The sequence below is a fragment of the Rana temporaria genome, chromosome 2, assembly GCF_905171775.1.
Source record: "Rana temporaria chromosome 2, aRanTem1.1, whole genome shotgun sequence".
Lineage (NCBI taxonomy): Eukaryota > Metazoa > Chordata > Amphibia > Anura > Ranidae > Rana > Rana temporaria.
Genome location: NC_053490.1, coordinates 517,242,816 through 517,255,601, shown reverse-complemented (window position 1 = coordinate 517,255,601; position 12,786 = coordinate 517,242,816). Strand labels below are relative to the sequence as shown.

At 49.0% G+C, this 12,786-nt stretch overlaps 1 protein-coding gene across 1 annotated transcript in view; it reads left to right on the top strand.

The window, feature by feature from the left end:
* Window positions 1-533: 533 nt before the first annotated feature.
* LOC120928374 (putative gastrointestinal growth factor xP4) overlaps window positions 534-12,786 on the top strand; it is a 14,146-nt gene continuing 1,893 nt past the window's right edge. Inside the window, exons 1-5 of the mRNA XM_040339472.1 lie at window positions 534-711; window positions 3,042-3,185; window positions 3,349-3,495; window positions 6,743-6,886; window positions 8,476-8,613. Coding sequence (XP_040195406.1) covers window positions 534-711; window positions 3,042-3,185; window positions 3,349-3,495; window positions 6,743-6,886; window positions 8,476-8,613 — 751 coding nt within the window. The remainder of the gene's footprint in view (window positions 712-3,041; window positions 3,186-3,348; window positions 3,496-6,742; window positions 6,887-8,475; window positions 8,614-12,786) is intronic.

The window sequence follows — 12,786 nt, the reverse complement described above, 5'->3', positions numbered from 1 at the left end:
AGCACTGCTAGTGTCCCTCACAGAAGGGGTACCTGTCCCTATTCTGTCTACTCACCAAAGTGTCCAAAACTGGGGAGCCAGGGCCCTAAATCGGCTCTGCATGACCCAAGACGGCTGCTTGGGTCACATGGGGTTCGGTAGCATCCAATAGGATAGCTTCCCCAATGACCCAGCAAACCCTTGACTGAGCGCCACCTGCTCTGGGGAAAATAGACTGCATCTGCCTACAAGCTCACCAGTGGGTTATGGATGAATTACCGTCTGGCCTGCCAACACACCACAACACACAAAATATGACATGCACCAAAAAAATTAATGGTTCTTTTCATTGTGATGCATTGCAACGTACCTGCATTGGGGTGTGATTGCATGGCGCGTTTAAGTGCCATTTAAAGTGAATGGTAATGGAAAGCAGTACACCATGTTTTAACATACAAGAAACAGCTAGAAAACCAGCCTAAAGCTTTTTGTCACCCACTAAAAGCCATATCAAACAACCAATATTTACAACATAGCAATGTAGCCATATATGTATGTACTATACTTTAATTTTTATTTTCACAGGGACAAAACAGGAGTGTGGCGGGTCTCCATACAAAAGAAGGAACTGTGGCTACCCAGGAATCAGTGCTTCCGAATGCGCCAGGAGAGACTGCTGTTTTGATTCCAGCATCCCTGGCGTGAATTGGTGCTTCTACTCTCAGGCACTGGGTAAAGTACAGTGCTGATATAAAGGAGTGCAGGTTGTGAATGTGATGTACTTAGAGGGATCCCTGTTGTAGGTCCTCTAGACACCACAAAATGAGTGGTGGGAAGTGTAATTTAGGCAGTGACTGGGATAGAAGTCCTTTAAGGTGGTATCCTGCTTTAGTTTGCTTGGAAACCTTGCCCTGGCTATCATTAGCGTTCCTAGGTGGTTATTTAAAAAGGATTGGTGGGAAGCATGGGGCATGCTAGCGTTAGTGTCTGCAACCTTCAGCCTGTTTAGGGAGTGAACAGTTCTTGTTATTTAAGACCCATCCATGAGGAACAATGCAGCCAGGAGTCATTTTAACATGAGCTCCCCCCTCCAGGGGAAACATATGGACTTCTCCCCCCAGGCGAGGTAAGACAGAATGCAATTCTCCCAAGGACCATATTCTACCCACTGCCAGGATGTGAGTCTCATCACTCTGATGTAAGACCTCCTGTACTCTTGTTCAGGTAGGGTGCCACCATAATCCTGTATGGTCAATGTGACAGACTCACCTGGGACAGAGGCTTTTGAAGGGGACTGAATGCTAGCTTCTTACCTTGCGATTATGGGCCCTGGCACCTGGGGGGACGGAGCTGTATGCCTGGGGACCCTTGAGGTGGTGTTACTTTGGATTCAGGTCCATGTCCCCCCAAGACACACAGACTCTGGGAACCATGTATATGTCATATTATAAATAGTGACTGATTCATAGAGTCTTTCATCCATTGTTGCTTGTGCTAATCAACCCTGCAATTGTATGAAGGAGTTCTGTGTTGATAAGTATGATAATGTGTACTGTAGTTAGGGAGTCACATCGGCTGCTTTAAGGGATTAGTTAATTAGCTCATGTTAATTTATGTTTCTGTGTATTGTTAGAGTAATATGAGCAGGAGGTAGGAATCTCCTCCTCTTTAACTGTATATAAGACTTATATTCTGGTTCTAATAAACGGTCTGATGTTTTACCCTACACTGAGCTACGACTAGTGAATGGAAAAGCTAAGGGGTCTTGGATTGTGTGGTACCAGACAGAGGAGTGATACGGCGGACACACTCATCTTGAGTACGGGGGTCCATCACAGTCAATTATAACATTATTATTCTAATGTTAAGTAAACTTCCTGCCAAGTGTGGTATTTTGTACCAATGGAGGACTACTATTGGGTATGGCCTTGTTGGGACTTGACTCCACAGCTAGAACAGGCTAAATGTCGTCAGGCCAGGCTGGGTTTTTCCCATTGTGTCTTAGAGAGTCAATGTGTGGAGGGTTCCTCTTGGCAACCTTGGGAATCCTGGTGGGCTTCAAGGAAGCAAATGACAGTAAGCCTTGTACACACGACCGAGGAACTCGATGGGCGAAACACATCGTTTTCCTCGTCGAGTTCCTTGTTAGGCTGTCGAGGATCTCGACAAGGCAAGTTTCTCCATTCCCGTCGAGGAAATAGAGAACTTGCTCTCTTTTTGGCTCGTGGAGTTTCTCGGCAGTTTCCTCTGCGAAAATGTACACACGACCGGTTTCCTCGGGAAAAAAATATCTCCCAGTTTCTTGCTGGTTTTTGCCGAGAAACACGGTCGTGTGTACGAGGCCTAAGCCTTGTGTGTTGCTCAAGCAGCCTTGTGTGTTGCTCAAGCACGAACAAAAAGTGTTAACTACATCTCGTTCTGTTACACTAAACTGCTTGATGTGCAAGGCAAGGGTGTCCTAGCAGGCCGCTAACACTTTACAAAGAAATAGTAAGAAATAGTGAGCAGAGCAAGTTTGCACATCATGTATATCTGCTGCAGCTTGACTGCTTTTGGCAGCTAAAGCTGCACAACTAATGTTTTCCTATTGATTTGGCACTGCGTTTAGTTGTTTGCTGTTGCTCTGCCTATGGCCGCGTACACACGACCGGTTTTCTCGGCAGAATCCAGCAAGAAACTCGATGGGAGATGTATTCTGCCAAGAAACCGGTCGGGAAACTCGTCGAGCCAAAAAGAGAGCATGTTCTCTATTTCCTCGTCGGGCTATGGGAAAATTTGGCTCGACGAGTTTTTTGACAGCCAAACAAGGAACTCGACGGGGAAAACAATGTGTTTCGCCTGTCGAGTTTCTCGGTCGTGTGTACGCGGCCTGTTGAAGGACTTTCTTTAACACCATTCCTGACTGTTGCTGGCTGTTGACTTTGGCAACACAGAGAGTCTATGATAGATAGCTTGATAACTGATAACCCATACCTACTGTATCTGTGCACTTCTACCCTTCTGTCCCATTCCTCCCTTCCTAATAGTAAAATATGTTCTTACTTCCACTTTGTCTGCTACAGATAGGGCTCAGTGCTCGGTGAGTCCAGCCGACAGAACAAACTGTGGATATCCAGGAATTTCTGACAAGGAATGCTATTCTAGGGGATGCTGCTTCAACTCAAGTCTTCCCAGGGTTAAATGGTGCTTCTATCCCAATGGCCAAAGTAAGATGCAATATTAAACAAAAACATGCAATAATTTCTCTAAAATTAGAAATCCTAACATACTGTACATGTCTAGAACCGTGAGAACACTTATACCTGATAACGGATCTTTGCAGTTGGCTGCCCAGCTATTACCATCTATGTTTATTTTGTTTTCCCTTAGAAAAAGCCCAGGAGTGTGGTGGCTCGCCCAATCAGAGGAGGAACTGTGGGTATCCTGGGATTACCGCCGCTCAATGCGCCAGCAGGAACTGCTGCTTTAATTCCAGCATCCCTGGTGTGAACTGGTGCTTCTACTCTCAAGCAGAAGGTACGTGCAATGCCACTTGCTGTACATGATCATGACAAAGTTGTCTTACAGTTAGCTCGCTAACTGTAAGCCGAGCAGGTTTGACCACCATGTACTGTACATCTGCTACCAGGGGAGGGCTGGCAGCCTTAGGCCTGGGGGGCAAGTCCAGTCAAGTGGCCCATAGAGCGTGGAAAAGTGATGGATCGAGGAAAACAGTCTAAAATTTTTAATGATCATAGTCCGCACAGAGGCCCCGCTTACATCAGAGCCCCCCTTTCCTTTAACAAAGTCCACAGAGCACCCCTTTTTATACACTGGGAGGCAGGAGAGACTAGAGAGGGTGAGCTTACCAGGATGGAGGCTGAGGCGCAGGCAGGCTGTCTGATGCTTTTTTGGGTTCAAACTTCCTGTCCAGTGCCCACACATGCCCGGGGAGTGTGGGCAGGGCAGACTCAGAAGGAGGAGGAGCAGATGAGCTCTATCTCTCCTCGTGTCTGTGCAGAGAGAGAAGGGGATGTCAGCGCTGGTGTGCGCTGAGGTTGAGCTATGTGTGAGACGAGACATAGCTCAGCTCTGCAGCCATCTACCTCAGAGCTGACACAGGCACGGCTGCACAGTGGGAGGTGAGCAGCGGCCGTGACCTGTGTTAGCAGAGCTCCAGCAGGCATATTCCTGCTCTGCAAAAACGGCATACGATGGCTGTGCATAGTGTCACCAGCCTGGGGGGACATTTCCACCCTGCCCCCTCTGCCAGCCCTCCCCTATCTGCTACCAATAGACCAGCAAGGCTCACCGATCATTGTGCTGCTTGTGAGCAAGGTACAGCATGGTGTGGTGGACAGTAAACACACCAAGTCCAAGTCAGGCAACAACGTTTTTTTTTGTAGAAAAGGTGCAAACACAGCTTTTTCAGGCCTGGCGGGTAGACACGCCCAGCTGGAGCCACTCAAGACAATGACAGAAGTCTAAGGACCTGAAGATGCCCACAGCATCAGCAATGAGGAGTTGAATGCGGCCGGACTGGCCCACACCCAAAGGGCAAGGCTCCTGAAGAGTGGTAGATGTAGTCCCTGCACTGTCCCTACCCCATTGGAACCTTTCACTACCTCCCTGACAGACGGGGATCCTGTCCCTATGCTAGCCACTCGCATGAAGTACACCAAACCTGGGAGCCAGATTCTTAAATGGACTCTGCCTTACCGAAGATGGCCACTAGAGTCACATTGGACAGATATCTCCCTGTGACCACAGGAAGTAACAGGGAACCAAGTTCCTCACCACTTCCTTCCCCTTCTGCATTGACGCTTCAGTTGCACACCACCTGCAGTGGGGAGTATAGACTGCACCTGCCTACATGCTGACTGCCTGCCTGTTTGAGTATTTTACCAAACCTCATTCCTAAGATTCCAACGCACTCTTCGCAATGCACACGTTCCTGTGAAAGCGGCTGTATGTCTAAGTGGGTTCTGAAGCAACCACCAGCTGGAACCGTGGGCAATCAGAATGAGGAATGTTACCAGCACACCGTGGGGTTGATTTACTAAAGGCAAATAGAATGTGTACTTTGCAAGTGCAGTTGCTCCAGAGCTTAGTAAACAAGGTAAATCTTCACTTTGCAAAAAGTACCCAATCACATGCAAGGAAAAAAATATGAATTTTTGCTTGCACATGATTGGATGATAGAAGTCAGCAGAGCTCATTTACTAAGCTCTGGAGCAACTGTACTTACACAAAGCACACAGTCTATTTGCCTTTAGTAAATCAACCCCCATGGTCTCCAAAAAAATGGGTCCAATGCATTATTCAGTTATCACCTCGTTACAGCAAACCACAACGTTTCGGAGCCTCACAGGACCCATGATGTCACATGTCTGATAAAGGGTTCCTACGCGGCTCCGAAACAGGCTATTGGTAAGGGGGGTGCATTGCACAAATGAGAAGAAGTTCGGAGATAGGTATGGGCTATCAAGCTGTCATGGGCTTTGGTAGACCCTCTGTGTTGCCAAAGTCAGCAGTCAACAGCAGTCAGGAATGGGGTTAGGCCCCGTACACACGACCAAGTTTTTCGGCAGAATTCAGCCAGAAACTCGGTCGGAGCTGAATTCTGCCGAGAAACCCGGCCGTGTGTACACTTTCGGCCGAGGAAGCCGACGAGTTCCTCGTCGAGCCAAATAGAGAACATGTTCTCTATTTCCTCGTTGTTCAATGAGGAAAGTTGGCTCGCCGAGATCCTCGACGGCTTCAACACAGAACTCGACGAGGAACTCGATGTGTTTGGCACGTCGAGTTCCTCAGACGTGTGTACGGGGCCTTAGAATGAAGAATGTCACTAGAACACCATGGCCCGGATTCACAACGGAGTTACGACGGCATATCTCCGGATACGCCGTCGTAACTCTGAGTTGCGGGATCGTATCCATGCGACTGATTCATAGAATCAGTTACGCATAGATTTCCCTAAGATCCGACCGGCGTAAGTGTCTTACACCGTCGTATCTTAGGCTGCATATTTACGCTGGCCGCTAGGTGGCGCTTCCGTATATTTCCGCGAAGGGATTTGCAAATTAGGTAGTTACGCCGATTCAGAAACGTACGTCTGCCCAGCGCAATTTTTTACGCCGTTTACGTTAGGCTTTTTCCGGCGTAAAGTTACCCCTGGGTCTAGGAGGCGTACGCAATGTTAAGTATGGACGTCATTCCCGCGTCAATTTGCGGTGGAATTTCGAGCATGCGCACTGGGATTCTTTCACGAAGGGCGCATGCGCCGTTCGTAAAAAAACTTCAAATACGTGGGGTCACACTAAATTTAAATAAAACACGCCCACATCATCCCCATTTGAATTACGCGGGCTTACGCCGGACCACATACGTTGCGCCGCCGTAACTTAGGGCGCAAGTTCTTTCTGAATACGGAACTTGCGCCCTAATTTACGGCGGCGTAATGAGATACGCTGATCTTTCTGAATCTGGGCCCATGGGTCTCCAAAAAATGGGTCGAAAGCGCTATTCAGCGATCACATTGATACAGCAAACAGCAACGTTTTGGAGCCTCGCAGGACCCCTTCATCAGGCATCTGATGTCACATCCCCGATAAAGGAGTCCTGCGAGGCTGTACCATCTAATGATAAGGTTCAATATTCTGTAAGTCCAGCTGAAAGGATAGACCGTGGATAGCCCATATTTATCTCTGCACTTCTACCCGTCTGTCCCATTTCTCCCTTCTCAATAGTCTAATAATCTGTTTTTACTTCCACTTTTCTACAGATAAGGCTCAGTGCGCGGTGAGTCCAGCCAACAGAACAGACTGTGGATATCCAGGAATTACTGAAAAGCAGTGCTATTCTAGTGGATGCTGCTTTAACTCATCTGTTCGTGGGGTTAAATGGTGCTTCAATCCAAAAGGCCAAGGTAAGGTGCAATATTAACCACTTGAGGACCGGCCCATGTAGCTATACGTCGGCAGAATTGCACGGACAGGCAAAATCACATACCCGTACGTGGCCCTTTAAATGCCTGCTGGCGGGAGCTGCGGTGGCTCAACGCGATTGGCACTGCGCTGACAAGCCATTCACCTCTGCAGCTAGGGGTTCGGATCCCGGTCTCGGCTACATGTGAATTGAGTTTGGTGGTCTCAGCCCGGCTCCCGGTGGGTGTGCTATGCGAGGTAAGCCTGCGCTTAGTATGCCCACCCTCCTCCCACAAAAACCACCACACTTACACGCACTCGAAATTGGGTTAACATGCACACACTTTGACCACACGATCTCTAAAAAGAGAGGCGAAGGACTAACGGGGCTGGTTGAGCGGGCTAGATCCTCTCACTCCCTTATAGGGAGTCCCTCTACCCCGTTGTGCTCCAAAGCGGAGCAGGTAGGGCGGGCTGTGTGGGAGGACCCCCTCACGCACCCGCCATTGCCACCCGAGGCATGGAGAAAGATGGCAGATTGCCTCTGGGGGAGGCCTGCCTACTCCCAACTCCTGCAGTCCAGCTCCTCTCTCGAGTACACGCACAAAATACACTTTAAAAAAAAAAAAAAAGCCTGCTCGCGACCCTGCCGCCTTCCTCGTGAGTCGGACCGTGGGTCCCGTGGACTCGATCGCCGCGGGGGTGACAATGACACTGATCTTGACTCTGTGTACTCGGAGCGAAGATCAGTGTCATGTGACACAGACCCCATCCCCCCTACAGTAAGAAACACTATGCATGGGAACACTTAAGCCCTACAGCGCCACCTAGTGGTTTACCCCTTCACTGCCAGTGCCATTTTCATAGTAAACATAGTGCATTTTTATAGCACTGATCGCTGTGAGAATGACAATAGTCCCAAAAATGTGTCAAAAGTGTCCGATGTGTCCGCCATAATGTCGCAGTCGCGAAAAAATGCACTGATCGCCACCATTACTAGTAAAAATAAAAATAATTAATAAAAATGCCATAAAACTATCCCCTATTTTGCAAACATTATAACTTTTGCGCAAACCAATCAATAAACGCTTATTTCGATTTTTATCGATTATGTATTGGCCTAAACTGATGAAATATAAAAAAAATTATAGATTTTTTTGGGATATTTATTATAGCAAAAAATTCAAAATATTGATTTTTTTTCAAAATGTTCGGTCTATTTTTGTTTATAGCGCAAAAAATAAAAACCGCAGAGGTGATCAAATACCACCAAAAGAAAGCTCTGTTTGTGGGAAAAAAAGGACGCCAATTTTGTTTGGGAGCCACGTCACACGATCTCGCAATTGTCAGTTAAAGTGATGCAGTGCCGAATCGCAAAAAGTGGCCTGGTCTTTGACCACCCAAATGGTCCGGGTGGTGAAGTGGTTAAACATCAACTTATAATAATTTTTCTAACCTGATAAATCATAATCTACAGTACATGGCTAGGCTGGACACATAAGAACACAGACATTATATAACAAATCTTTTCGGTGTTAAAACTATTGGTGGCCCAGCTATTACCATGTTTGTGTATTTTGTTTGCCTTTAGATGTGTGTGGCGGATCTCCCTATCTGAGGAGGAACTGTGGATATCCTGGGATCAGTGCCTCACTATGTGCCAGTAAGAACTGCTGCTTTGATTCCAGCATTCCTGGGGTGAATTGGTGCTTCTACTCTCTGGCACAAGGTACAGTGCAGTGCCGTTCGATTTATGTAATCATGGCAAAATCATCTTATCAAATTGTGAAAGAGCAGTAAGCAGAACAGATGTCTGCTGTGGCTAGACTAGCAAGGCTTACTACTTATTAGACATGTGCATTCGTTTTCGTCCGAATGCATTTTCGTCCGAAATTCAGGTATTTTCGTTATCGTTTTAACAAACGATAACGAAAGCGCACAAAACGAAAACCTAGAGATCCGTAATAAAAAAATGTTTTTTTTCATTTTTGTTTAGAATATAAAAATATTCTACTACACACACACACATACTGTACTTTTCGACATTATAGAGAAAAGAAAAGATCTGACATTATAGAGAAAAGATTCGACAAAGCATCGAAAATCGCCGAGAAAAGATTCGACGGAGAAGATATACTGCACTCGTACATTTTTAATGCTCAACCCATAGGCTATAGAAAATGTCTAAAGCTGGTTGACTAGTAATATAATAAATAATAATAATATAATTATTTATTTTTATTATTACTAGTCATACAACGTTAGAATTCTTGTAGGCGAAATATTCGACCGTACGATTCAACGTAAAATTTCGATGTTCCGTCGAATATTTTTTGACCATTCGACACTGAAACCATGTATATCTGGATTTTCGGACGAAAGCTATTCCCAACGAAAAACGAAATAAATCAAAAAGATTTTCGTCAGTAACTAAATAAATTTATTTTTCTGATGAAAACGAAATTACGAAACAAAATATTTCAGTTTGCACATGTCTACTACTTATTGCACTACTGCTGCTGACATCTTAAAGGAGAATTGTTTGTCTGCACATATTAATATATGCACCAGTATTGCCAAAATGTGTATTTATTATTTTATTGCAGGCATCACGAAATGACGGACCGCGGTCCGGATCTGGACGGAGCCACTGTCCCGTCTGGACCCGGGTCACGTCATTTAGGAGCTGCTTCTGTTCCCTGGCCTTGGCCACTGTCATTTTTTGCATGTTGGGAGGCAGGATGGCAAAATGCTGGGTGTGGGAGGCAGAACTCTGCATTGGGGGGGCAGGTAATAAGCTGAGTGCTGGTAATAAGCTGACTTTGGGAGGCACAGCTCTTTTTTGGGGGGAGGTAATAAGCTGAGTGCTGGTAATAAGCTGACTTCGGGAGGCACAGCTCTGCATTGGATAGGAGCAAGAGCTTCCGGTGATCTGCCGAGCTGGTTCCAGCTGTGGTATTTGTTCCTCTTAACAGCTGACGATCAGCTGTTGCGTTCGGCTATTTCCGTCGCCTGCTACTGCGCATGCCCGGAAGTCTGCGCAGTCGGTTGTGGAACTTCTCAGATGGTGGAACAAGAACTCAGGTCACAGTCTCATCTTTTCCCCCTCCTCCTCCTCCCTCCCTGAGGCAGCTATGGGGCCTCCCCCGCCCGGGTGCTCGCTGACTGGTGCCCTGGATGGCCGGGTGACGCAGGCCGTGTGTGAGAGCAATGGCAGCCGCTCTATTGTCAGTCAGTGAGCTCCTCCTGCTCCGTCAGCCCCATAGAGCAGCACACAGCCCCTCCTCTCCGGTGCTCCGGGATCCCGCATGTCGCGGACACAACATAATGTATAAAATAAATGAATGCAAACTAAAAAAAAAAGTAAATAAAAGCGACGTGTGCACGCCTCTCAGCAGCTGGCCATTCCGCCGGTGATCTGCCGAGCTGTGTTTCTCTTAACAGCTGACGAACAGCTGTTGCGTTCAGCTATTTCCGTAGCCTGCCTGTAGCCTGTTACTGCGCATGCCCTGAGTCTGCGCAGTCGGTTGTGGAACTTCTAAGATGGTGGAACAAGAACGTTAAGACACCGGCTGTTAACATTGCAGTGCATTTTAACCAGCAAGTGATTGGTGGCTAGGATGTAGGGCGGATGAAACGTTAACAGCCGGCAGCTCTCGCTCCCATGCAATGCAGAGTTGTGCCTTTCGAAGTCAGCTTATTACCAGCACTCGGCTTATTACCTGCCCCCCCCCCCCGATGAGGAGCTGTGCATCCCGCACCCGGCATATTGCCATCCTGCCTTCTGCCCTCCACTCAACTTTAGGTAGGAAACTGAGGGGCAGAGGACACTACAGGAAGGGGGGTGATGTGAGAGGAGGCAGTGATGGAGGGGGGAGGGTGGCTGAATATCCAGTGGGCAAAGCACACTACCGTGGGGGGTAAAGGGGGGGGGTAGTGCTGTGGGGGGGGGCTGTTAAGATAGGCAGTGTTGTGGGGGGGGGGGGGAATAAGGCAGGGCTGTGATTTGAGAGAGGGCAGTGCTGTAGGGGACTAAAGAGGGCAGAGCACACTAGTGGGGGATTTGTGATGTAAAAGGGGATGCAGGTGATGCAAAGAGGGCAGATCACACTACTGTGGGGGGAGGATTTGTGAAGTGAGGGGGCAGTGCTGTGGGGGGGGGGGGAGTGATGTGAAGGGGGCATTGCTGTGTGTGTGTGTGGGTTGATATGAAAGGGGTAGTGATGTGGGGGGAGGGTGATGTGCAGGGGGCCGGTGATGTGAAGAGGGGCAGTACTGTGGATGGATGATGTGGAGCCATGTGGGGGCAGGTGATGTGAAGGCAGCAGAGCACACTACTGCTTGGGGGGGGGGTATTTGTGATGTGAGGGTGGGTGGATGATGTGAAAGGGGAAGTGCTGTATGTGTGTGTGGGGGGGGGGGGTCAGATGAAGGGAGCAGTGGACTGTACTGTGGGGGGCTGATTATTTGAAAGGGTAGTGAGGACACTTCTGTGAATGAAGGGGGTGTGCTATGTAATCGGGTGGCCGTAAAAAGATGGCCGCTGGGCTGTCATGGCTCCGTCCTCTGCCTATGGCGAGTGCACTGCACGAGCCAACGAGTGTCACTGCCAAAGTGTCCCTCCTGAGTCCTCCTGACTCAATCGGCTATTCAAAAATGGCGATGGGTGGTGCCATTACGTAACTGCGCATGCGCCACCCTGCTGAGGGGATACAAGCTTTCCCGAGCCCGGCAGGAGGTGGGGGTGGTGGGTGCAGGTGGTGGGGGAAGGAGGTTATGGTGGCAAGAGCTGGCAGGAGGTGGTGGGTGTAAGAGGTGATGGTGGCAAGAGCTGGCAGGAGGTAATGGTGGCAGGGGGTGATGTGAGAGGAGGCAGTGATGGAGGGGGGAGGGTGGCTGAATATCCAGTGGGCAAAGCACACTACCGTGGGGGGTAAAGGGGGGGGTAGTGCTGTGGGGGGGGGGCTGTTAAGATAGGCAGTGTTGTGGGTGGGGGGGGGAATAAGGCAGGGCTGTGATTTGAGAGAGGGCAGTGCTGTAGGGGACTAAAGAGGGCAGAGCACACTAGTGGGGGATTTGTGATGTAAAAGGGGATGCAGGTGATGCAAAGAGGGCAGATCACACTACTGTGGGGGGAGGATTTGTGAAGTGAGGGGGCAGTGCTGTGGGGGGGGGGAGTGATGTGAAGGGGGCATTGCTGTGTGTGTGTGTGGGTTGATATGAAAGGGGTAGTGATGTGGGGGGAGGGTGATGTGCAGGGGGCCGGTGATGTGAAGAGGGGCAGTACTGTGGATGGATGATGTGGAGCCATGTGGGGGCAGGTGATGTGAAGGCAGCAGAGCACACTACTGCTTGGGGGGGGGTATTTGTGATGTGAGGGTGGGTGGATGATGTGAAAGGGGAAGTGCTGTATGTGTGTGTGGGGGGGGGGGTCAGATGAAGGGAGCAGTGGACTGTACTGTGGGGGGCTGATTATTTGAAAGGGTAGTGAGGACACTTCTGTGAATGAAGGGGGTGTGCTATGTAATCGGGTGGCCGTAAAAAGATGGCCGCTGGGCTGTCATGGCTCCGTCCTCTGCCTATGGCGAGTGCACTGCACGAGCCAACGAGTGTCACTGCCAAAGTGTCCCTCCTGAGTCCTCCTGACTCAATCGGCTATTCAAAAATGGCGATGGGTGGTGCCATTACGTAACTGCGCATGCGCCACCCTGCTGAGGGGATACAAGCTTTCCCGAGCCCGGCAGGAGGTGGGGGTGGTGGGTGCAGGTGGTGGGGGAAGGAGGTTATGGTGGCAAGAGCTGGCAGGAGGTGGTGGGTGTAAGAGGTGATGGTGGCAAGAGCTGGCAGGAGGTAATGGTGGCAGGGGGTGATGGTGGGGGCAGGAGCTGGTCGGAGATGTGGC